The sequence below is a fragment of the Microcebus murinus genome, chromosome 21 (genome assembly GCF_040939455.1).
Source record: "Microcebus murinus isolate Inina chromosome 21, M.murinus_Inina_mat1.0, whole genome shotgun sequence".
Lineage (NCBI taxonomy): Eukaryota > Metazoa > Chordata > Mammalia > Primates > Cheirogaleidae > Microcebus > Microcebus murinus.
The window spans coordinates 31,995,727-32,021,547 of NC_134124.1; the positions used below are offsets into that span (position 1 = coordinate 31,995,727).

The window sequence follows — 25,821 nt, forward strand, 5'->3', positions numbered from 1 at the left end:
GTAGTTTTCCTGGCAGACACGGTACCGATCATCGGCATTTAGCAGTAATTTAGATTTGCGCGCTTGTGCCTGGGGACTGGTTATAGAGAGAGTTTTAAAGAAGAATGTTAACAATGGGAAAATCACAGCTGTCGGTGCAAATGGACACATTGCAATGTGTCCGTTTACAGAGCTGAAGGCTTGTGGCAGACACCGGGGTGCTCTGCGCGGCATGGCAGGCGCCCGCGTGTGCATGTGTCAGTTCCCGCACAAGCCTGCGCTGAAACAGCAGCTCCAAGGAAAGACCCGCATGCACCACGAGCAGCAGCATCGTGGCTGAGATTTCAGGCTCTGAAAACCACTGTTCCGCACCCGGCACAAACAACTTCTTTATTCGCCCAGCAGGTAGTTTTTGATCACTGGCTGACCAAGTCTTCTTCAGCTCAGCCTTTAAGAACTCTCCTTCTAGAACCAGCCATTTCCCCCAGATGCGGAGCTGTCAATCTGGGGCTATAAGAGGGAAGGAAGATTGGGCGAGGAAGCAGGCTGCATTCAGCCCGCAGCAGAAATCCTCCACCAGCCCCAAGGATGCTGGAGAGATTCCAAACGCCCTCAGCCCCGTTCCAGATCATCACTTTCGCGTCAACGTCCAACTTTTCTCTTTTCCTTTCCTCCGACGATGAGCCCAGCCCAGCCCTCTCAATCTTGGAGTCCAGCTCGGAGCCAGAGACCTGGTGTTATCCTGGTTCTCTCTCCTGCTGTCCCCACCTGGCATTGGCTTCTTCTGGCTTCTTGATTCTGCTGCTGAGTTTTGTCTCAACGACAAAAATCTAGTTCCCCCCTGATGGAACACGGTCTCAAAGAATCATCAAACTTCACAATCTGAACAGACCCGAAAGATTATCTATGGAGTCCAGTGATGTGTTTCCAGCCTGTTTTTTCCTTTTGTGGTAGGCTCTTAGTGACAACATCGCATGCTGTACCCCAATGTCTATTAGAGGCGATTTAAATCTTTACCATTATTGAACAGTAAGCTTTTTACTTGTGGCCTCTTGAAGCACTTACAGTTTCCCTGAACAGAGTTTGAAATCCCCTGATCACCTGTCGATGGTTTATTATAATAGATGAGGAAACCGAGATGAAGGGGTTAAGAGACAGCCGGAAGACAGTATTAGCATTGGTTTTATATAGCTGCTATAACAAATTACCACCAACCTAGTGGCTTAAAAAACATTCGTTCATTTTCTTAGAGTTTTGAGGTCAGAAGTCCTAGATCGGTTTCCCTGGGCTACTGGCAAGGTGCCGGCGGGAGTGTATTCCTTCTGGAGGCTCAAGCGATCAGTCTGTTTTCTTGCCTTTTCTGGGATAGTGGGTATCCTCATTTTCCTTGTGACACAGTCTTTTGTCTCTTCCTGCTTCCAACACATGTTTTTTTTTTTCTTATAAAGACCCTTCTGATTACATTCTGATGACACTCAGTTAATCCAGGATGATCTGTTTAAGAGCGTTACTTTAACCACGTACACAGGGTCCTTTCTGCCACCTGGGGTACATATGCATGTGTGTTGCGGGTTGGGATGTGGACATTTCTGGAGGGGCCATTCTTCAGCCCACCACAGGCAGGCAGCAGTTAACAGCTCAGCTGTGACAGCAGACAGGACTCCTGGGCACTTTCTTCTCGCTGGGGACAAGGGGAGGGGACAGGGTGGGGAAGGTAGGAGCTCTTTTTCTCTGACCTATTTTATACCTGTCCCATTATAAGCTATGAGTAAGAATTGGTCGGCCCCACTCAAAGAAATCAGAGAAGGAGTGATGAAGTGAAATATTTCTAAAAGTTAGGATTATCTTGGAGCTAGGACACTCTACACATTGCCTTTGCCTTCGGATACACGTTTGTCTAGGGAGGGGAGATTGAGTCTCTTAGAGATGACAACCTGAGCCAAATTAATTTTCAGAGATGGCATAAAAGCAGCAATAATAATTTTTAGTCTTCCTAAGTACAGTATGGGGAGGGTAATACTATTGCCACTTAATATCTGGGGAAACTGAGGCTGAGAAAGAGATCTGGAATTTGCTTAAGATCACATCGGTGGTAAGAGCCAGGATTTGACTCGAGGCAGACTGACTTTGGAACCCATTACCTAACATCCTCAGAGTCTATACAGAGAACACAACCCCAGGCCTGGGAAGGTTCTGGGGACCACAGAGAGACAGAGTCCCTCTCTGAAGGAGAGACTGTCACCCCCAGGCCTCCCCCGTGCCTGAGAAACTGCGCCTGGTCCCGGTTCCCTGCTGATTTACCCTACGGCACTCACATGTGCAGGGTGTCACTTACCCTCTCTCTCAAAGAAGAAAACAGAAGACTCTTATATTTAGAGTCAGGAAAACTGGATTAAATGTAAGTTGTTGTGAAAAGATGAAGGAATTTACCTGCACATTTAAAAGCTCACATTTTGGGGCTCGGGGGAAGGATGAACAGGTGGAGCCCAGGGGATTTGAGGGCAGTGAGACTATCTTGTATGATACCGTAATAGTGGACACGTGTCATCATACATGTGTCAAAAGCCATCCAATGTACAAATCAAAGAGTAAATCCTAATGTCAACTATGAACTTGGGTTAATCATGTATCAATATTGGGTCAGCAACTGTGACAAACATAATAATGCAAGATGTTCACAGTAGGAAAAATTGTATCTGTGTGTGTTGAAGGTATACAAGAACACTCTGTACTTTCAGCTCAATTCTTCTGTAATTCTAAAATTGCCCTAAAATATATATAAATTAAAAAAAAAAAGCAACTCACACTTTCAAATGATCTTGATGGTTTTCTCAGACATTCTTTCCCAATTGTGACCAGCACAGCCTGCTCTTGCTTTGGGTCTTGGCTGGTGCTGGAAGCCAGAAATGCTCTTCCCACACCCCCCACTGGTCTGTCTGTATCCACTGTTTGCTTCGAGACAGAACTCCATGCTTACCAAACCTCTAGGTTTTTTATCTGGCTACCCACTCAGAAAAGCACCGACTGAGGGCCTAGATTCATCCTGGGACCCTGTCCTAGCCTTGCCAGGACCAGCTCTGTTGCCTTGGGAGAGTTGCTGAATTTCTTTCAGCCTCAATTTCCCCCTCTGTATCTAGAGGGAAGTAAACTTTCCTCTAAGGATCTTGCAAGACTGCTGTGGTAGTTAAATGAAACACATGAAGGCTTTGTGCGAAGCATAAAGCATTATATAAATGTTTAAGGCATGTAGTTTCCTTGCTAGACTCCTCATTAGTGTCCTCCTCATTTTGTTCATTAGGAGACAGTAAGAAATTTGCCCAAAGTCACACAAGTAGTAAGCAACAAAGCTGGAATTAAAAAAAAAAAAAAAAAGGCCAGGCCTGGCGTGGTGGCTCACACCTGTAATCCTGGCACTCTGGGAGGCTGAGGGGGTAGGATTGCTTGAACCCAGGAGTTCAAGACCAGCCTGAGCAAGAGGGAGGCCCCATCTCTACAAAAAAATAGAAAAATTATCTGCGTGTGGTGGTGCACACCTGTAGTCCCAGCTACTTGGGAGGCTGAGGCAGGAGGATTGCTTGAGCCCAGGAGTTTGAGGTTGCTGTGAGCTATGATGATGCCACTGCACTATACCTGGGGTGACAGAGATTCTGTCTCAAAAAAAAAAGGCTGACTCCAAATTTCAGACTTTTAATCCCTATCAATTGATCCCAACAAGATAAAGAATCAGAACATCAACAGTTACGAGAGTCTCAAAATGTGATCTCTACGGTAATACTCATCTCCTCTCTTCTTAGGTGCCTTACGTTTCTCTTTGGAGCTGAAAATCTCCAGGCAAGAGCTCAATCCAATGGCAAATGTCTCCCAAGGCCCCAGAGCCCAACTCCGAGGGACTCAGAGTCACTGTGCCTTCTTGCCAGAGCATAGGAACAATGGGATTCTATTGTACATGCTTATTTTAAACACCTTACTTGCTGTGGATCTAGGGCTCAAAGGAGTTAAATATCTGTGATGAGTTAAACAAAATTTGGTCCACAAATCGAACTGTCCCAGATAAGAAATTTTAATGCTGGATTAAGAATAACGGTTTCTATTATCCCACCAAAAACACGAAGGCTTCTCTGGGCTGGTTTTTGCTGCCTTGAATTTATTCTTCTTGGCTAAGATATAATCATGCTCTTTCATTCAGGGTTTTAGCTGTTCTCTAAATGCTGGAGTCCCTTGGTTCTTAAAGTCATTCATCCTTTCACTCAGTCATTCACTTATTCATTGTTTATTGAATACTTACTATGTACCAGGCATAGGAAGAATTCTGGAAAACAAAACAGTGAACAAGGCAGATTTGACCTCTTCCTTTACCTATGTATCTTATAGAGTATTGTGGGAGAAAGACAACTGAGTAGACTGAACTTAGGGTGGAGTGGTTTAAGAAATATACAAAGCCTGATAGAAGACCTCTAATACAATCTATAACGCTGTGTCATCTTGGCCTAGAAGGAATTCTACTTGTTACCCTTTACAACTTCCAACCCTAGCCACAAGTTCTAGGACGGGGCACTTACCTCCAGCCTCTCTTTACCTTTTTTTTTTTTTTTGAGACAGAGTCTCGCTCTGTTGCCCAGGCTAGAGTGAGTGCCGTGGCGTCAGCCTAGCTCACAGCAACCTCAAACTCCTGGGCTCAAGCGATCCTCCTGCCTCAGCCTCTCAAGTAGCTGGGACTACAGGCATGCGCCACCATGCCCGGCTCATTTTTTCTATATATATATTAGTTGGCCAATTAATTTCTTTCTATTTATAGTAGAGATGGGGTCTCACTCTTGCTCAGGCTGGTTTCGAACTCCTGACCTTGAGCAATCCTCCTGCCTCGGCCTCCCACAGTGCTAGGATTACAGGCGTGAGCCACCGTGCCCGGCCTGCCTTTAGATAATGCTGTATCATATCTTTTTCAGACAAAGGAAGTCAAATTTACCTGCTTCTTCCACTATTTTTCTCATTTCACGGGATTTACTTTAACTAATCAACTGGTATTTGTGAAGCACTCACGCTGTTGGCCACGGGCAGATAGCAACGAGTGTCCCAGGGGGTGCTGCTGTACTATGTGTGTTCCTTGTGCATGAGTGTGTCTCCCTCTGTAGACAGAAATTCTCCAGAGCAGGGACTGTGTCTTATTCATCTTTTTATTTCCAGGACTTCCTTTTGAAGGTCTGGCAAGAGTAAGGGATCAATGATGATTTGTGGAAGGAAGAATACAAAATGGGAAGAGCAGAAGGAAAGAAGGAAAGGAGGGAGGAAAGGAAAAAGAGAGGGAGGGGGAGAAGGCAGGAGAAAGAGAGGGAGAAATGGGTGGGGGGAGTTGGGGGGGAGAGGGAGGGAGGGAGGGGGGAGAGAGAAAGCTACATGAGCACCAGGCAGACTCAACCCCTTTCTTCTTCTTCTTTTTTTTTAAATTTCAGAATATTATAGGGGTACAGACACTTTGGTTACATACATTGCCTTTGCACGGCCCCATTCAGAGCTACAAGCGTGCCCGTCCCTCAGAGAGACGCGACCCCTTTCTGTAGGCAGTGCCTCCAGGTAGCGCTTAGCAGACAGGGGTCCAGTCCACCTTCCTCCAGCGCAGTTCAGAACTGACCCGCTCCACCAGGAACGCAAAGCAGGAAAGGCTGGAGCACGTGCTGCACCTTGGGGAGGTGATAACCGCATGTGCCTAGGTGAGAACAAGCAGATTTCCCCAAATCCCCCTTCGAGAAGCAGAGTCCCCATTCGTGAGGAGGCCAGCCACCCCTGCTGTGTCAGAGGCGGCTTGCATTGCACGGAAGGCACCTCCGCCTTGCTAAGCCCCGGGACAGGCACTCAATTCACCTGCCTGCTTAGCCCGCAGGACTCTGCCTCTTTGCGCCCACTTCACCTGCCTGACTCAGGCCCCACACTTTCTCAGCAACTGCAGTCTCCTCACGGGCCACCCTGGCTTCAGTCTGTCCTCAGCGGGCCACCCTCCCCGCTGCTGCTGGAGCTGCTTTTTTACATGAAAATCTGGTCGAGCCACTCCTTTATTAGAAACCCCTCGGGGGACCCCTGTTGCTCCAGAGATCAAGGGGTTCAAGGTCCTCCCACCCCGCAGCTCCCAGACTCACCAACCTCACCTCTCTTGCTGGCTGTGGGCCAGCCACAAATCTCCGACGAGCGTCAACTCTTTCACACACCTCTGTCCCTTTGCGTCTGTTGGCGATTTTTCACATGCTGTTCCTTCTGCTTGGAGTGCCCTTCCCCGGGGTGAACTCCTACTCATCCTTCAAGACCCATTCGTGTCATTTCCCGAATGAAGCCAGAATCAAACCTATCTCCCCAGGCTTTCCCACATGCTTGTCCTTACTGCCAGTGAAGCCCACGCCCCACGGCTGGTGTACAGGCTACCCCCCAACTAGACTCTGAGTTCTTTGGATACAAGGATGACATCTTACTGTTTCTATAAGTATAGCAATTATAATAAATGCTATTTTCATATGAAATATTTTAATAATTGTACATGATTTCTGGTATGTAATAGACCATCAGCAAACACTTGTGAAATAAACAAACAAATTCATTCTTTCAATACATTTTTTGTCAACTTTACTCTCTGCCATGAGCCATTTGGGTACTGGGGACACCACAGTGACTGAAACAGGCATACACATGTTCGTTAACTGTGACATCCAGAGACAAGGTGACAATACAAGAGCGAGAGAGTTTCAGAGAGTGATATGCACTCTAAAGAAGTGTAACTGGGTAATGGGTTAGAGAGGGAGGGCAGTGGGGGGCAGAAGGTGGCATTTGGGCTGGGACCTGAAGGATCAGAAGGAGCCAGCCATGCAGAGGTCTGAGGGTGAAGCATCTCATGCAAAGGCAGCAGTGAGTGCAAAGGCCCTGGGGCAGGCAGGGACTTGGGGGTGTTCCAGGAATGCAAAGGTGCATGGGAAGCATGAGATAGTCGGGGAAGCCAGATCATGGAGAGCCTTGCAGGGCATGGCCGGGAGTGTGGACACTGTTCCGGGTGCAATGACAAAACGCATGGCCGCTGTGATCAGCAGGCAGAGATGCTACCAATGAATGGGTGCTGTGTCCCTCCCTACAGCTCCCTGGCCCTCACACAAGATTACCGCCTGCCCACCGGGGCGGGGACGGCCCTCATTAATCTCAGGAAGCAGGAGGGCGGGCAGACGCGGGCAGCGCAGCCACACAGACTAACTAGGAAACACAAAGGCTGCCTGCCCAGCTTTGTTTTGAAAGCGTCAATTCCAAATTCTGCTAGCTGGCAGAGACAGGGGTTATTGATTTTCCCTTCTGGAATGCATGTCCTACAGAGTCCTCGCAAATAGAAACTGAAAAACAGAGGAAAACATAACTGCTGAGAAAGACAGGGCAAGGGGACTTTTTTTTTTAAAAAACGATCTATACTGCTTTCTGTCTCTTTCTTATTATGCCTTGCTGGATTGTGGAGTGTCCGCTCTCCTTTTTCCCCAATACATTTCTTTTGTTCCCCTCTCTCTGTCTTTCTCATTACGATTTCTTTGTCTTTCTCTCCATCCCACTCTTGCTCCCTGTGTCTTTGCATGGTCGCTAGCACCGCGTTTGCATACAGTAGGCATTTCCTACTGGCGTAGGGAATGGTGGTCTCTCCACTGGCCAGTTTCTCTGAGGGTCTCTTCCTCCAGATCTATTTTCCATCGAACTGCCCATCTCTCCTTTTTTTGTTTTTTTTTTTTGAGACAGAGTCTTGCTTTGTTGCCCAGGCTAGAGTGAGTGCCGTGGCGTCAGCCTAGCTCACAGCAACCTCAAACTCCTGGGCTCAAGCGATCCTCCTGCCTCAGCCTCCCGAGTAGCTGGGACTACAGGCATGCGCCACCATGCGCGGCTAACTTTTTCTATATATATATATTAGTTGGCCAATTAATTTCTTTCTATTTATAGTAGAGACGAGGTCTCGCTCTTGCTCAGGCTGGTTTCCAACTCCTGACCTCGAGCAATCCGCCCACCTCGGCCTCCCAGAGTGCTAGGATTACAGGCGTGAGCCACCGCGCCCGGCCCGTCTCTCCCTAAACATAGCACCTCTCGCCCTTCTAGGCAAGCAGTGAAGAGTGGGACCAGCCCGTCAAACCAGCTTCCAGTAGTCGCACAGAGTGGCATCCCCAGATAATTACTTTTTCTCGCTTCTTTGGAGAAGCAGGAAGCAATTAGGGGCTTCCTTCCGCTGTCTGGAGGGGCAGGGTGCCAAGCTCCCCCATTGTAAGCATCGCGCTCATAGTTCCTCAGTTCCACGGGGCTCAGCCACCGCGGCCTGCATCGGCTCCTGCAGAAGTTGCACACCTGCCTACTTGCTCAGGGGAATAAGGACTCTGCCCTCTAGCAGCTTCTATGGCTGCTTTTCCATTGCTCCTGTTGCTGGCAGGGCTGCGTGGGGAGGCGTGTGTGTAGATAGAAGTGTCTAGAGCTAGAGCCCAGCACATGGCTGGGTGTGGAGGTCTAGGCCTAATTTTGTCTGCTGACTTTTACCAAATGACACACAATGATGGAAACTTAATTTTATCACCTGGAAAATGGGCGCATTCCAGTCTCTTCCTTCTTGAAGGGGAATGTCAGAACAAGCAAAGAAAATCTATGTCAAAACTACATTATTTTTGAAAAAAACAGTTCTTGATTTTCTCCTTTGAATAAAGCATATGGCATCACGGATAGGCCCCATTGGTTGTCATTTCACATATCATTTAGTTTGAAGCCTGATACTCCAATAATTTATCTTCTACTCCTATTTTTCTTAAGTTAATAGTAGAACAGTGTTGTATTCCCTGAGCTCACAGACATGATGGAGAAGGCTGGGGCTGGGGGTGGTTCTCACATGCACTGATGACAAAGATGTGCACCTCTGCATTTAAAACGTGCTATTCATCATTCACAAGGTAGACAACCCGCACGTGGGTAATTGAGGTCTGGTAGTAGGAGGAATGTTTCCTTAGCAGGTTTTACACACATTTAATTTCTGCAAAGTGTCTCCTATTTTCCATGTGCTGATGCATATTTAAACGTACAACCTCCTTCCCACCTCTGCCTAGACTCTTCCCATCTGTGAATTTGCTCCTCAGCTCTGGCCCTACATCTCCAATCACCCACATGACATTTTCTCCCAGGGCGATAAGATTATTCGGTCTAACTCCCTCTTACGAAATCAAGAAAGCTGAGGCCCAGAGATGTAGCGTGGCTTTATCAAAGTCCTTCGGCCAGCAGGAACAGGCCAGGAAGTCAGATTGACAGACTTCCTAACGCAGACAAGATGCTTTGTCCACAATGCCTGTTGAAGACCTGCCATCACTCCAGACCCAACTCATCATTTTAACGGACGGCTCTTCCTCCCCATCTTCCCATTTCTATCAGCTCCAAGAAGGCAGAGCTCACAGTTCTACGTATCTTACTCTCTGCTGTTTCCCCCGGGACTGGCATCTGGTAGGAACTCAAAACATACTTCGATGGCTGCGTGGGTGAACGGCTATGAGACTCTGCCCTCTTTCTCTGTACTGTCTGAACGGGAACTCATCACTTGTGCTTCTTTTTCCCTGGCCTCTAACAACTCATGGATGGCCAAGATCGTTGACTTTGTCTGCAGCGACTGTTTGCTCCAGACGCCTCCTGCTCGCTCCCCCGTGTGACCCCGGCCCCTCCCGTGAGACCACGGCCCCATCTCCTGCTGCTGGCCTTTCCTCCTCTGGTCCTCGCTCCCTCTTCTAGAGTCAGAATTCTCATCACGACCTGTCCCACCATCCACAAGCCATCCACCGCCTCTCCAGCCCACCCTCCTTTCAGGCCAGGCCCTTGCCCACTTGGTCCCCGTCCCCTTCCTAACCTTATTACCTACCTGTCCGCCTCAGAATCTCGCCACTCCTACAGGGAGCCTCATTTGTGTCCCTTGAAAGACAACCTATTCAGTCTCTCCTCCACACTTCACGCACACTGTGTGTGTGTAACGTTTACTTACTCTCTGAATTCTCATAATCCTTCAGGCCCAGCCAAAGTCTTTACCATTATAACAACAAAGCAATACAGCAGCCATAGTAGCTAGAACTTTCTAAATCCCTGCAATGGGTCAAGCACAGCACTACGTCATTCGTACGTATTATTTTTTTGTTCACAAAAACCCTAGGAGGGAAATCTAGTCATCACCCTCATCTTACACGGTGACCATCTAGGCTCAGAAGTGCTGAGTGAGTTACCTTAGGTCACAGACTTAGCACCTAGAACACATGAAATCCACACGTAATTCTATCAGAACGCAAAAGCGTGTTTCTAACTGCCGGGCCACGTTGCCTAAGCCGTTCTTCTCTGAGTTCTGACGGCCGTCACTACGCACGGGCCCTCCTGTGCCAACTTCCGTGTCGACAGGTCTTTTACTAACCAGTCTCTTGCATGCACACATGTCCTGTCCCCAGTCATACCGTCAGCCGCTGGAGAACATGAATTACACGTCTACGGCCTCACAGGTCCTGCCGGACAGGTACCTGCCGACTGAGCTGATGGAAGTGTAAAGCCCTCGATCTCCCTTGGGTTTTTTGGGTAAATTCATCTTTAGGCAGTGAGTTTGCTCCTTTCCTTCCTTCCCCCAGGGACCAAGTGCTAGTAGTGGGTACAGACAAGAGAATGTCTTCCCTGAGTTCAGGCTCCTGACGATGCACATTGGCACAGAACAGAGAGGGTGACAGCAGGTGCTGGAGTGACTTAGGAGTCTGCGTTCGCAGAATCTTGAAACTTTTAACTCCTGAGGTCTTTGCGTGGTGAGAGATATTACAGGGAAAAACCAAACCAAAACAAAACCTCAGAAACCCCAGCAACTATTGAGAACCGTTGTGGGATTTAATCACTTTCTTGAGAATCAAAAATGCAGTTGGCCATTATACAGCCCTGCTTGTACATCACTACAATATGTTGTTTTTGTTAACTGACTCATTTAAAATTAGTGTCATGGGATCCGACAGATGTTATCACTTTATGTAGGTAAAATGTTCACCTTGGTCTCCATTGTCAGAAAGCTGGTTGACCTTGAGTTAGTCACTGTCCCTCTCTGGGCCTTCATTTTCTTGTGCCCTGACATGCTAGGATGCTAATTAAGATAATCTGTTGGTTTGAGTTCACATACACAGTCTTGCATTCTTGGAATCCAAGGAACAAAATGCTAGAAAGGTACTCTGAAATGTTAAAAGTGCCAGCCCAAGGTAAGAGAGTGTCCCTTATTATTTTTGTTAGTGGTTTTGAAGGTTTGGTTTTTCTATACCTTGCTTTCTCAGGGAGATAGAGTCAGGAAATTATTTCTTGCGTGAGGCCTACACCTGTCCTACAAAGGAACTCTCAGTCTCCGTGGCTGCTCCACCCCACCTTCTCCTGCTCTTGGACAAACATTCCCAGAGGAAGCAGCAGGCAGCCTCCTTGTCCCCCAGCCTCTCGCAAAGTCCTCTCTGCCTCCCCGTTCTCCCAGCCCGCCCGGGGAGACCCTCTGCCCTCTGTGTGCTTTGCATGTTAAACACCCAAAGCTTCCCGCTAAGGGGAGGCAGATATCCTGCATCTGGAAGCCATCACCAGCTGCCTTCAGTATGCCAGCAAGCGAAAACCCCTGCGTCCATGATAGGGCAAAGTGACAATGTAGTTTTAAGAAAAAAAAAAAAAAAAAGCCTCCTTCAAGACTTCTCATCGGATCTGGGGCTGCTGCGCAGAGGGGTTTCATCAGCCAAGCAAGACCCTCTCCAAAGGCACGTTCTGACCCCCCGGAGCACAGTTGCTTGGGTAGAGAATTCAAGGCACAGTCCTTGCGAAGGTAAGGGCCCAGGAGTCACCGCTAAGGAGCAAAGAGCGGAAGCCAGGTAGGAAATGATCAAGGTTACTTGGCAAGTTCACGTACGTGGTGATGCAACAGTTCTGCCTCTTGGCTGTGGCGATGGCTGCACGGATCTAACACGTGATAAAACCCGCGCAGAGCCACCCGTGCCCCCTCTCACACACGAGCTCACGAGACTGCACAACCTCAAAGTCAGCTCTGCGGATCGCGCCCGTGTCAGTTTCCTGGCACCGATGCTGCGCTATAGTTACGCGACAGGTGACCCTGGGGGAAACTTGTGCACCGACCTGTCTGCTGGTTCTGGAAACTTCCTGTGAATCGAGAATCATTTCAAAATAAAAAGTAAAAAGCCAGCAAAAAACACCTGGTACAGCGGCAGTGGACCTGGCTACGTCTCCCCGAGTTCCCGGGATACGAGCCCCTGTGCCCTCTTAGGAGCTGCTGGTGGCACTGTGAGTAACAGTGAGATCTTCACCACCAACATCCAGGTTCGGATTTATTGAACACTTACTATGTACAAGGCACTAAGGTTTTGTAACAACATTTTTTTCGGTTGCACAGTGACCCCAACAAGGCTATCACCCACATTGGACAGCGATGACAACAACGCCAGGAAAAGCTGACTCGCACCAAGGCTCTAGGGCCAGGCTGGGACCCAGCGGGCACGGGGACGCCAGTGCTCACATCTGGGGGTGGAGAGCCAGGGAAGAACAGGGCATCCAATGCATGTTCCTGGGAAACCTCTTAAGCGCAGCCCTCCCGCCCCACCCCTCACCCCGCTCTGGTCGAGGAGCCCGAGTTAGCCACGTCTGTAGCAAAGCAAAGCAAACTGCACTTACAGGTTCTTGACGTCGGTGATGCCTCGGAACGCCTTCCTCGGAATGCCCTGGATCTGGTTTTCGCTCAGATCTCTAAACAGGAAGAGAAGAGGCACACTGCATTAAAGACCCAGGCCGGCCGGAGGTTGATCTGCATCTCATTATGATAACAAAACCTCTGGGAGGCTGCCTCTGCCACCAGAAGCGTTTGGGGGACTGTTTAGTCTCAGGCCCCAGGCTGCTACAGGCATTCACATTGTTCCTCCAGTGATGGCCTTTGCTGAAATGGTTACCAGGCGGGAGCCGCTGGCCTCCAGGGCGGGCTCTGTGGGTGGTCTCGCACCTCCAGGCCACGAGCCAAGACGCTGGGCTGTTTGTTGCACACACTGCACCCAATTCCCACCTCCCAGGGACAACCCCTTGGCCTCCCCCACCCCCGCCCCACCCCCACATGGCATTCCTCCCCCAGGCAGGGTCAACACCACTCAATCTCCCATCTCTTGGGCTGTCCTTGGCTGCTCCCGACTGGACTCTCTGCCTTTGTCATCCTGGATTGGAACACAGCCTGGCCATTCTGATTTTCTGATGGGGGATAGATAACCACTTCAGCTGATTCCAGAGCCCCAGAGACCTCTGGGGCCCTCCTGGATCTTCTTAGTGACAGGCATGATGAATTCAAATTGCATTTCAGCAAACCCATCCAAAATGGGGGTCCCACCGGCACCTCATGTAGCACGAAGCAGCGCCTGAGTGTTGCTTTGAGGAGGGTCAAGGATAGAGTGTCAGAGCCCGCCCGCATCTGGCTCAAACCTAAGTACCGTCCTAGGCTTTAAGCACCCCCAAAGCCTCAATTTCCTTCCTAAGAACGGCGCAGGCTTTTTGGTTTTGTTTACTGGTTTTACTTTTTGTTAGACGAAACACACATATTTGTTTTCATTCAGACCTCAAGCCCGCTGGGATCTCAGTGAGTAATCAATCCGCAAAGACCCATCAGGCCTCCGGAGTGCGAGGTGGCCCTGCAGAACACTCAGGCCAGGCGTCAGCCACGGCCAGGTGTCAGCCACGGCCGGTTCCGCACGGCTGTCCCTGGGGAGATGGCATGGAGGAGGGGGAGCAGGCAGAGACGGGGGTTAGGGACATAGCTCTTTATGCTTTCTTCAGATATAAAAGGTGTACATATCACATACGTATATACTCATCACTTTGAAAAGCACACACAGTAAAACTCTCAAATATTAAGATAAAAAAATTAACCACTCAGACTTAACCACTGCTACCAATCAGGAGTAATATATGTAAGTTTCGCCAATATGACCTCATAATATATAGTCAGTTATAACCTATTTTTTTGCTTACTATATTGAGATCATCTGTCAATGTCATTAACAGTCTACGGATGCCAACATTTTTTAATGGCTGCATATCATCCAATTGTATGAGTGGCTATATGATCCCAAATTGCTGGGAGGGGGCAGTTATTTATTTATTTGCCATTTAAAGAAATACTAGGATGAATTTCCCTGCCCATACTTCTTGGGGACACTTGCCTAGCTATTTCCTTGATACAAGGTCCTATAAGGAGAACTTGCTGGGCACAAGGGTAAACAGGTCCTAGTTGAGCTGCCCTACAGATTGTGGCTATGGACACTCCTATACTGATTTTCCATGAGCATCTAACCGAAACCAAATATGACTCCAGATATATTTGCAAGGAGTGGTCAGGCAACCACCCTCCGTTAAAACTTCCGCAGTCTAAATGAACATTTTACAAGCGGGCAGGAGGGGAAACAAAGAAAAGAGGCATCCACTTTTCTGCTTTCTTCTGCTGAGACAAGCTTCATACTCTGAGCAGCTGGCTAAAACTCACAACATGTGAGGCTTGTCTGAGGCCTCTTTCAGGCCCTAAAACAAGGCTGAGAGTTGGGGTGGGGTGCAGGTGCGAGTACTAGTAGCTTCTGGGGCTGGATCACAGGGTGCTCCCCATCTCAAATCCAGTTTCTTCTGTCTGCAACCGACGTAAGTAAATTTAAATGCACAATGAGCCCTGTCGCAGGCTCCCCTGGCCAGGCCTGATTCAATGAGCAGGGCTCCAGCCTGGAGTCGGGGCACTGAACAAAGCCCACGATGACAGCAGAGGTCAGGCGGTGTCACCGAGGCCACTTGGCTGCTCTCCATCAGCCTCTAGAGCGAGGGGCCCAGGTCCTGTCATCCGACTAATGCAATTTCCACCAGGCATCCGGGCTGCACCCGAGGCTCCGGCAACCACGGTGGGCCCAGTCTTTTCTGCCAAGCGAACGGTGGTCTTCAGCCTCTGCCCGCCACTCTCCCAGGTGTGGCTGCTATCTCTGGTGGCTCTAGAAGACGAGCTCCACTTGCACTTTTTGGCAAATGGCAGATGACCACGCTCAGGGGCAGGGGGAGGAACCAGGAGAGAGGGTAGGACCAGCAGCCTTAACCACGGCTGGGAGCAGGGCAGAGGGGCACACTGCTCAGTCATGCAAAACCCTTTTGGAGTAGACGTCCTCCCGGAATATACCCGAAGGAGTAGCAGTTGTACAAAGGCTCTGGTTTGCAACACGGCGGGTTGAGGAAAGAAGAGCGATACTTAAACGGAAAAATGTGGCCGTGTTGCTGGGAGACCTCCCACGCGGGCGAAATCCTGCGCTTGGGTGGGGCAGCGCGTCGGTTTCTGCTCGCTACTCTCTTGCTGTAAATACCCCCAGCCTCGCTCCTACTTTAAGGAGCTCAGTTTAAAGCACGACTGTCTTCCCACCTCCTTGTCACTGCTTTCCTCCTGCCCCAATTGAGCAAAACAGTAGATTGCAGGGAATTTATCTGTTCCCCATGACAATCTGCTTGTAAATTTTATTAATTTTATTTTCCATTGAGCCTCTCTTCTCCGGCTAACAATACCGCTGCCATCCATCTGCAGGACTGTATATTGATTTCATAAATACCTCCAGTGGGCTGACAAACTGACAGCTTTAATGGTGTTACTGATGGGGCGTGGAGGAGGGTTCAGGGCTGGGTGCTTCGTTTTCGGTAACGGTCCCTTCACAATTATCGCGGCGCCTTTGTGAGGGTTCCTAATAGTGTGTTTATCTCAGCGTGATGCCAGAGCATGGAGCTATTGTTAAGTACTATCCTTGAGAGAGACAAGAGCCACCATTTTCCACTGACACTTAAATAAAAATAGCAAAATCCATCCCTAAGGCCCGAGAGCCTAGTTCTGGCCAATTGCTGGTTGGGGTTTCAGTGCCTCACCCTTCGAGAAGGAAGCAGCTTGGGGAGAAGCGGACGGAGATGCCCAGGAGTGACCAGAGAAGAGGATCTTTTTTTTTTTTTTTTTTTGAGATTAGAAGAAAGGTATGAGATTGGAGTAAGGGCGAAGGTGGGAGGGGTGCTGGGTTTTTCTGGGGAAATAAAACAAGATGGCTTTCTTGCTTGAAAAGTGGGGCTAAGGCCTGCGATGTCTTTCTAAATAATTAGGGCTCTGAAAGAAAAGGAGAACTGCATTAGCTAAAGTGCATTTTCCAGCTTCTGGAAAATGATTAACTGACTGATTATTCCATCCAAAAACACAAGACCAAAGAGGACTTATTAAGGAGACAGTAAGTCAAATGGGAGTTGGCAAGAACCAATATATTCCTTCTTCCAGCCTCCACCCTTCTCCTCCCCCCCCCCACTTTTTAATTTACTAAAATGCTTTGGACACAGATTAACTTTCTTCACAAATTTATTATTGCTTCATCTACCTTGAAACGGGAACTGCAGACACTTTGATAAATGGATTGAAAGGCTGTCTAGTTCCAGCGGAGCTTTGGAAACGCTTCCTGGGGCTCTCCCCGCAATGTCAGGCTTGCTTTGTTCTTGGAAGAGCAGTGGATGGCAGTCCCCACCCTCACCCCTACCCCTGCAAGACGGGGAACAGGGAAATGTCTTCCTCTTTGCTCCGGTGGGGACAATGCACTTGTCTTGGTCACATTCACACTACCAGGAAGTCCTGTCTGTGCTAAGTGGCAGTTTGTGGAGTGGATTTGCTCCTAGGTGTCAATCCCAAATTATTGTCAAGATAAGAGAGACGTGGGGAATCCTTGTTTCTGAAGTGGGTGGAGCAACTTATGAGCTGTATGATCATGCAAATTACTAAAATGCTCCATGCCTCAGTTTCCCCATCTTTACAGTAAGGCTATTGATTTCACCAACTCTATCAGTGAATTGTTGAAAATGGAATGAACAAATGAAATGAATAAACGAATAAACTTTGCACAGCATCTGGAGCACTCAGCATTCAATGAATGGCTGCGTTTACTTCCTGGAGATTTCCTCCATTGAGCCCTCGATTTAAATGGCTGAAAGCACTGGGTATCAGCACCCCCAGGACATGTGCCTTCGACTCTGCGAAGAACAAAACACATCAATGTTGCTATACTCTTTCCATAAAATCTGAGGGAAGGATTCAAGTTTCCCTCATCTGTCATCTAGATGGGATTATCCACATTTGATTCCAAATTCTTTTGGATGAAACAGGAGAGTTGGATTCAGGAAAAAGGTCCGTCTTATGTTGGGTTCTTGCAGATGCAGTCACTGAGGCCAAGGGCTCAGGAGTTGAGTGATTGATTAGTGACGTGCTCCCAGGAGATACCAGTACAGGATGGAAGCAGGATGGTGAAGAGGAAAAACGTGCAATCAGGTAGAGTCTCGGCCTTAGCCTCATACCATGCGGAGCTCCCATGGTTGAGCAGGGGAGCCGGGCCTTTGCAGCCCTGTATCAACAGACAGTCCTTGTTTAGGGACCACCCAAGAGAAAAGCAGGCTCCCAGGCCCTGCCTGCTCTCTGTCATGCCGACTGAGGTGACTTTAGCAACCCAAGGACAGATTGACAAAGAGCTTCCCAGTTATGAGACATTAGCACTGAAGTCCACAGTGGCAGGGGACAGGAACCAGCACCAGTTAAGGGGATCCAACCCAGAGCATTTGCAATAAGGCTTCAAGGATACTTCTCTCCAATCAGAGAGTTCTCTGCAGATTAGAACATCACTCTCAAAAGATGGCACATCCAGGACCCAGGATGAACAGGCCACACAGGAAGCTAACTGACCACAGAAAACTGCAACGACCCAATCCGGTATCTGATGAGGTTTATACTTCTTTGTCTACCTCTCCAATCTCCTTGTACGGAGACCAAACATGGCACCTTTTCAGTAACATTAAAAAAAAAAAAAATCCATCAACTCTTGATTAGTCAAACTAAAATAGGGGATAGTGTAAAAAGCATTTCTATTTGGAACCATTGTTGGATTTGAGATCAGGGCGGTGGATTACCATTGTGATTCTCTTTTGCCTGAATATATATTGAAATTACTTTCACATTTTCTGCCTAGTAGGAGGAAACCTGCCTATTGATGCAGTCGGTATCAATCAAAACTCGTTTAGGGATTTAAAAATTTCTGACAGATAATCCATGAATCTAAAATTTCTTTTACTCTCAACACTACCATCCTATATAAAGCTGAACTCTTTTTCACCATCGCCTGAACCCTGACTCCTAATATATAGTATCACTCTGCTCTAGGAACGACAGGGAAAGATATTGTTTTGCTTATTTTATACAGCAGGAGGGACAAACACACAGGAAAAATTGTTCCCTGGGGATTTTACAATGTGGACTTCAGGGAGGATTTATCTTAATAGGTACATCTCTTCTGCAGGCAATTTATCTTAATAAGCAAGATTATATGTTTGCAGTTGGGTCACTGTCAAAATCAAATGAGCCCCAAGCATATGTCCCAGCTAAGGAGCCCTGGGACCTCCAGCGGGGTGCCTAGTCAAAGGCATCCTTTGTCAGAGGGAGGTTACAATGGGGTAACTGAATCATTTCCTGAAAGAGCTAAAGAACTGCCACCTATCTCAGGGATCCAGGGAATCAAAGTATCAATGCGGGACAAAAAACCCCAAACAATTACTTCCCAGTGATCCAGTTCTGTTTCTGAATATTTCATTGCAGTAGGAGTTTACATTGCTCGCTCCTTTGATGTTAAAAAGTTACTGAATGAAAAATATCAATAAGAGGTCCTTCTGTTTCTGCTTTATCTGACAAGCTCATTAGAAAAGTCCTCAGCCGTACCCTTCAGATGTTTGATATTGGCCAATTAAATGTCAAATTGGGTTTTTATTTCCCACAACAAAAATGAATTAAACACCCACTATGTGTTGCAGTACATCGGGAGTTAGGGTACAGATGGGAGCAGTCCAAGTTCTTGTCCTGTTGGAGTTTATATCCTGATTCACCCCAGATACGAAGAAATAGACCCCTGACCTATACAAACGTAAAACAAACATCTAGACACTTAGAAAAGTAAGAGCAGCAGTTTCACTGTTGTTTTGTTTTCAGCAAGAGGAAAAGCTACATCTAAACTCACGCTGCAGATTGCTCCCAGTCACTGAGCAAAAGATTTTACAGTTTGTTTTACTCAGGCCCCCAACTCTTTCAGGGGGGCTGATGTTCTAAAGATTGCAAACTTAAATGCATTACGGTGACACAGGTAAATTAAATGAGCGTGCCAGGCTGCATGGGATGACAGGGGGAGCCGGCAAGTGAGGTGGGGGAGTACAGGGGCTATCTAGATTAATTTCCAAAAAAAAAAAAAATCAAAACCAAGTAACTCTCTGTGCTGGCCAACAGGACACTCCCGCCCTGGGTTGAATTTGACCTGCAGGTGAGGTCTGTGACTTGGGAGGGTGCAGAGACTAATTCTGCTCCCCTCCAGGGGAGATCTGCTAATTCTAGAACGGCACTGTCCCGAGGGAATATAGCACAAGCCAAGAATGCAATTTAAAATTTTCCATTAGCTATATGAAGAACAATAAAAAGAAACAGTTGAAATTAACTTTAATAAAGTATTTTACTTAACTCCATATATCCAAAATGTTACCATTTCAACATGTAATCAATGTAAAAATTTACTAATGAGATATTTCCTTTTCACATTTTTTTTTCGTACCGAGTTTTTAAAATGTAACGTGTATTTTATGTACATCTCAAATTGGACTGGCCACCTTCCAAGGGCTCAATAGCCACACATGGCTAGTGCCTACTCCATTGAATACTGCGGTTGGTTCTAGAACAAGGGCTAGGAGCTAGATGCTGTAGCTATGTGGCCTCTCATTGCCAAGAGAGTGGAAAAGTCTTCAAATGTTGTAGCCACTCTAAAGGAGCCCGACGTAGGACTGCTTGGGGGGTTTGGGTAAACCAACAGGACATGCGGAGGGAGCCAGGCAAGTTGGAAAGCCCTGTATACAGGGAAGCAAGCCATGGCTTGGAATAGTCCATCATTCCTCCGTTCCTCCTGTGAGCAGAGCACCTCCTTCCAGCCGTAGGATTTAATCTGAATCTTTCCAATCCACCACGCTTCCAGGGCTGGCAGGGTTAACCAACGGTTCCAGTCCAAATAGAAGCTTTCTTCATTTAATTATCATGTGCAACTCCAACTAAGGCTCTTTGTGTTCATGAAACAGCATCGTAATTGACTGATCATCTCCAGGAAAAGGCACGGAGGCTGAGCGTCTCAACAGCTCACTAATCCCTGGGATTATCACAATTTAGTGACAAGGCAGTTAGTTACATTAGAGAGGATTGAGAAGCTCTCATTACCGGCCCAATCATGCCCTCTGTTCTAGTCTAGCCTTCCCTGTGTCACTTAGTGGTCGGGGAAACAGGGTTCCAACAACGGGCGTCTGACTCCAGAGGCCACGTGTACAGAGGCCATGTGCACCTCATTACGTACACTTTGGGGGGATACAATTGCGATTTTGGTGTCTTCGCACTGTGTGCAGAAATATGATGCTGAAAACCATCTGATTCTGAGGATCTAATTATGGACCTGAGATAGTCCCTTGCCAATTTTTAGGCCCGATGGGATGTTTTGACTTAATTTACCAACCTTGGTTGGCTGTGGATGGGAGTTCACCTGGTTTAAAGGTACAGAGAGTGGTGTTTTGCCCTTTCCCTTTGTTTGAAGCTATGTGTCTGCCCAGCGGGATTTGGGGAAGGGAGCCCATTTCTACACAGTCCATCCTCCTCCGAGGCTGACATATCGCTCCCCAGCCCCTCCTTCTCCTCCATCCCTCTCCCCTGGCAGCCATCTGAGGCTTTCATCCCTAATTTGATTGTTGTAGCTGACACTGTCAATCTGCAATCCAGTAGCATGTCTACTGCTGGCTGACAAGGGGAAGGCAGGGGGAGCAGGGGGACGCAGATTCATCTCGAGAAGTAGCTTTATGTAAATCGATCCTTTGGCCCGAACGCTGGAGCCAGGCATTTGCTGATTAATTGGAGAAGCGTCCTTGTTCCCGTGTCTTCTTTAGAGAGATGGCCCAAATTGAGTCTTCCCTTCTTCGCAAAGACGGTCCCATGCCAAAAAGCTTTTGCAATTAGGAGATGAAACCTTGTGAGCGTGGGGCAGGTGGGGGTGGGTGGGTGGAAGGAGCGTTTATGGAATTGCTCTGAAACGAAGTGTGTGCATTTGGCCTGCGTCGTGATTAACTGCTGACCTGGACACCCTCATCAGTCTCCTCATCTGTGGCCTGACCGCCTAGGTTCAGAGGCATAATGTCCCATAGGTGAAGGTCTACCTATGCAATAATTAGCAAAAATGAAGGGGGTGGGGAGCGTGCGCTTCTCACATGTTTTTCTCAAATTTATATTTTCAGTTACCACTTGGGCCCCCCTGTCTGACCGTGTTAAGGAGGAGGAGGGAGTGAGTCTGGGATTCAGTTAACCTCTTTTCCACGTCCTCTTACCTTTTCCAGAAAAAGAAAGTTCACACACTATGGCAGATCGTCCACCAATGAATGTGGTCCTGCGAACTCAGTCACTGTCCCGGGGCCCTGTTCAACTCAACTCTACCAAAGGGCTAAAGGCAAATTAGCCACGGGGGCAGAGGTGTAAGTGAGTTTGGCTTTGGAGACACTGGTTGTTGCTTTACCTGCATGCTAACTGCAGGTTGGGCTTGTAAGGCCATGTGGTCCCCTAGGACGGTTCTTTCACTACATCGTCAGCGTCATATGGGCAGGGGCTTTTGCTGGGCAGGTGGCCTGACGTATGGCTCAAAACACATTTATTGGACGGATAAAAAAATAAGCGAACATGATTTCATGCCATTGCCTGGTTCATGGATGGCTGAGAATAACTCAATCTATGGGGATTATTTATTTATTTTTTCCAAGCCCACTTTGTTCCTTCGGATTACAAAGAGCTGTGGCTATCTTCCTCTGTCCTTCCACCTCCAGTCCCTGGTGGGGTAGCATGCTTGAGAACTAGTGCCCCTAAAATAGGCTTGTGTTCTCGGGAGCCATGGATAGAGCCTTCAACTGAGAAAGGCTTAGTGAGCTAAGCTGAAGTGCGGGAGTGAGCAGTTACACTGGGAAGTCAGGCTAAGCAGATGGATAATTTGGCTTTTCTGAATAGAGTTTAAACCTGGCCTGAGAGGATACAACAGATCTGGAAAATGAATCCAGTCCAGAAAAGGGCTGTGTGTGTCCTCTCCAAGAACCACTGCTCCCCTCCTCCTCTCTGAATTCTGGCACTCACTGAGACCAGGACGATGCAGATAATGAAAGTCCGGTGCAGAAGGAGATGCTTTTAGCATCAGCTTCCAGGAGATGTTAGAAGGGGATAATCGGCAGCCTGCAAGTCTGATTATCTCTGGGATAATCTACACTGTGATCTGACTTTTCCCAGCCAAACAGTCTAAAAGATCTGGAAACCCTCATGCAGGCTGAGGATGTGCAGAAATTAAGTCAGGGGTGGGTATAAGGGGAGAGGGGCGGGGGAAATAAAAGAGGAAATCCAGGGGCTGAAACTACTTCCTAATTTCTACTCCACTGCAACCTTAGATGTTCAGAAAAGATCCACAGAACACTCTCCTATATCGCCATGTCCCTAACGCTAAGACTCAACTCCTGCCTTTTACTAAGGGAGGTGGCATTAGAGTTACTCTGGGGAGGGACCGTGCCTGGGACTGCAGCTGCCCAGAGGTGGGAATGTGGCATGTGGGGCTGCATGCAGCTCAAGGGAATGTGGCTTGCAGATGCCTGCTCTTTCTTGTAACTTTTCAGAAGCCCATTAAATAAGTGAAACCTCCCCGGTGAAGGTGAGACGCTATCCTGGGGCCATCTGCCGATAAAATCAATGTGACTTCAGAAAGGCTCAAAATTATCTTCTACCAAAGCAGGAAAGCAATTCGGCAAGAGCTCGGCACCCTGAGTTGCAAGGCTGACTTCTGGAAGCCCGCTGTCGGATGAAGTATATAGCAGCTTAAGCCATTAAGCTATGTTAATACTATAGAACGACATTTCTCATCACGACCCCCGCACTATTTATTGTTCCATTCAAAGCAATTACAGTTATTGCTAATAACTCACACCTGTGGATGTGCTGCTATTGACTACAGGAGAATAGATGCTGTTCTCTTATTTATATAAAAGTGGATGCAGTTCAATAGATTTACACCAAGTTTGAAGTTAACACTAATAATTAATCCCAGACCTGCTTCTGGCCGTTTAGCTTGAAAGGCACTAGACAAGGGACATCAGCGCTGGGAGGACCCAGCCAACTGCAAAGATGAAATTCACCAGTGACCAATGTGAGGCTGCTGCCGCTAGTCTCACGCCAAATACAATAAGCCCCCCTGTCCCTGGAAAAGAGGCAAGGACCTCCAAGGTAGGAGGCAGGGCGGAGACCTCTTCTGAAATGCTCCCTTGTCTCTCTGAGACGGTTCACTGACGGCAGCCTGCACCACGCTTTTCCTGGTAACTCAACTCCTTCCCTTTCATGCCGGACTCCTGAAGTCCTGCCTGTGGCCGAGCCCCCAGGAGGCGGTGTGAGGCTCAGCAGTGGGAACACAGCTAAGGAGCCTGGATGGCCTCGGCATGAAGACCAGCTTTGCCACCTGCCTGCTGTATGAGTTTGTAAGGCTAGATGATCCTGGCCGAGCCTCAGTTTCCTCACCTGCAAAATAGGGACCATGAAAATACTTATGTCAAGGAATTACTATGAAATGACTAATGAATTTAGAGCTTGTTGCATGTTACCTGGCTCCTAGTAAGTACTTATCAGTACTGGTCTTTACAGGTACTTGCATCTGTTCAAGTCAGCATTCAAATACAATGAGTAGAAAAAGAAGCTGTCTCCTTGCCCCAGAGCACATTGCATAGGAATGCCAAAACTGAAGCAGCGACTCCAGGTCAAGTTCAACATGAAGGAAAGCAGTCATTGGGTTCCGCTCAGCCTGTTTCCCGGGGCCTGCAGGGAGACTGTCCCTCACAGAGTCCAGCACAACAGCTGGGATGGAGAGGGTGCAAAGACGGGAACACAGCTGGGAAAGTGCCCAGCTTCCTGGAACACCCCCTTCCCCCAGGAAGCTGGCTGGGAAACGGGGGCCGTGCAGGCAGGGAAGTTGGCAGGAGACTCCCATGTGGCAGAAGGAGAAGACAGGGGCCTGAAGGTGGCCAGTGGGACAGTTGGGAAGACGTGACGTCACCTCTGAAATCGACTCAGCTGCTAGAGGAGGACTCAGAGGCCTCTTTCCTCTTTTCTGTCTCCAAACCCAGTGGAGAAGCTGCCCCCCCCCCCCCCCAGCAAGGGACAGGGCCGGAAAGTCAGCCTCTGAGTGCTGCTGGAGAGGGGGTCAGTCTGTGAATGAGTGGTCCCTTTAAAGACAGACAGAGAGATATAAAGATGAGAGAGAGGGAGTGAGGGAGAAGGGCAGAGAGATAAAGAGGGAGGGAGACTGATAGATGCAAACAATAAAACCAGAGAAAGCAAAGACAAAATAAAAGTCAGAGACAGAAACACACACAGAGATAGCCGTTTCAGAGAAGAGACAGTGAAAGAGACACAGAGAAAGGGAGACACAGATGGGAGATAAAGAGATGATAGAGACAGGTATGTGTGCTCTCCTCTCTCTCTCTCTCTCACACACAGAGAGAGAGAGAGAGAGAGAGAGAGAGAGAGAGAGAGAGAGAGAGAGAGAGAGAGATGTTGAGAGAACCAAAGGAAAGGACCAGGCAGAAGCCAGGCAGGGGCTTGTGAGGCTGGGGGACAGAGATTCTTCCAAAAGATCTCAGCGTTGGGGCTTCCCCAGGATGAGGGAACCAAGAACAGGTGGGGAGTCCCAGGATCTTTTCCCAAGGCTGCTCTGGGAACAAGGAAGTGCCACCCTCGCTGGATGCTGCACTGAGCCCAGGCCCTGTCCTTGGGCCCAGCCTGTCCTCCAAGGCGCCCCCCGCCCCCTGCAGGAGGGGACCCATCCAGAACAGGGGGAGGTCTGCCAGGGTGTCCCCTAAGCTCCCATCATGTCCCTCCTGTCCTCTCCCCAGCTCCGGAAGCCAGAGATAGGGCTTTGGCAGAGAAAAACCTGCGGGGTTTCAAACTTTTTACATTACAAAGTGAGTTTTTAAAAGCTCCATAAAATTTCAAGGCACATACTTAATGCTGAAATGGTAGAATATATCGATCCTTGCCCATCCTCTAGTATCTTAAGTTTACCCAGAGGACCTTTTTATTTAATTAACTTGGTGCTTTATTAATATAAATATTCTCCTATTGATCATAAGAGGGCCTGACAGGCACTCAAGCTGGGTATACATCACCTTGCCTCCGAGCAGCTCCGCTTAGAGGAGTAGCTGGCTCGAAGTCAAGGGGAATGGCAGGAAGTGGTCCCCGGGGACGCAGGCGCAGATGAATCTATAGCACTTTTATGGAGGGAGACCTTTTTAAAAAAAAAAAAATCCAGCTCCTCGCTTCTCTTAAAGTAGAAAGCATATGGAAATGAGATATGAAAATGGTCTTGGCTTATGCATATCAATTAAGCATGTCAATACCTTAATTAAATCGTTCAACAAATGAGATTTATACCATTTATACCAATGAATCTGTTTTATAGTTATAATAGCTTTTTTGGCCACTGTTCAAAATGTCAAATAAATCGTGAAAAGGGGATTAAAAAAAGACATAATTGACGTTCTGAACTGAAGCCAGTTTTTTTTTTTTTCTTCCTTCCTTTCCCTTCATTCATGTGATTTTTGGAGAATGTATATAAAGTAATGGGCCCTATAATGACTTGGCTTTGTGAGAGTCTTTTTATCCTTCAGTTCTAATCCTTCTTATCA

At 48.0% G+C, this 25,821-nt stretch overlaps 1 protein-coding gene across 1 annotated transcript in view; it reads right to left on the reverse strand.

Annotated features, from left to right (window-relative positions):
• The window catches only part of SLIT3 (slit guidance ligand 3), a 586,308-nt gene that overhangs the window by 187,001 nt on the left and 373,486 nt on the right, over positions 1 to 25,821 (reverse strand). The window contains exon 5 of the mRNA XM_012780961.2: positions 12,670 to 12,741. Coding sequence (XP_012636415.2) covers positions 12,670 to 12,741 — 72 coding nt within the window. The remainder of the gene's footprint in view (positions 1 to 12,669; positions 12,742 to 25,821) is intronic.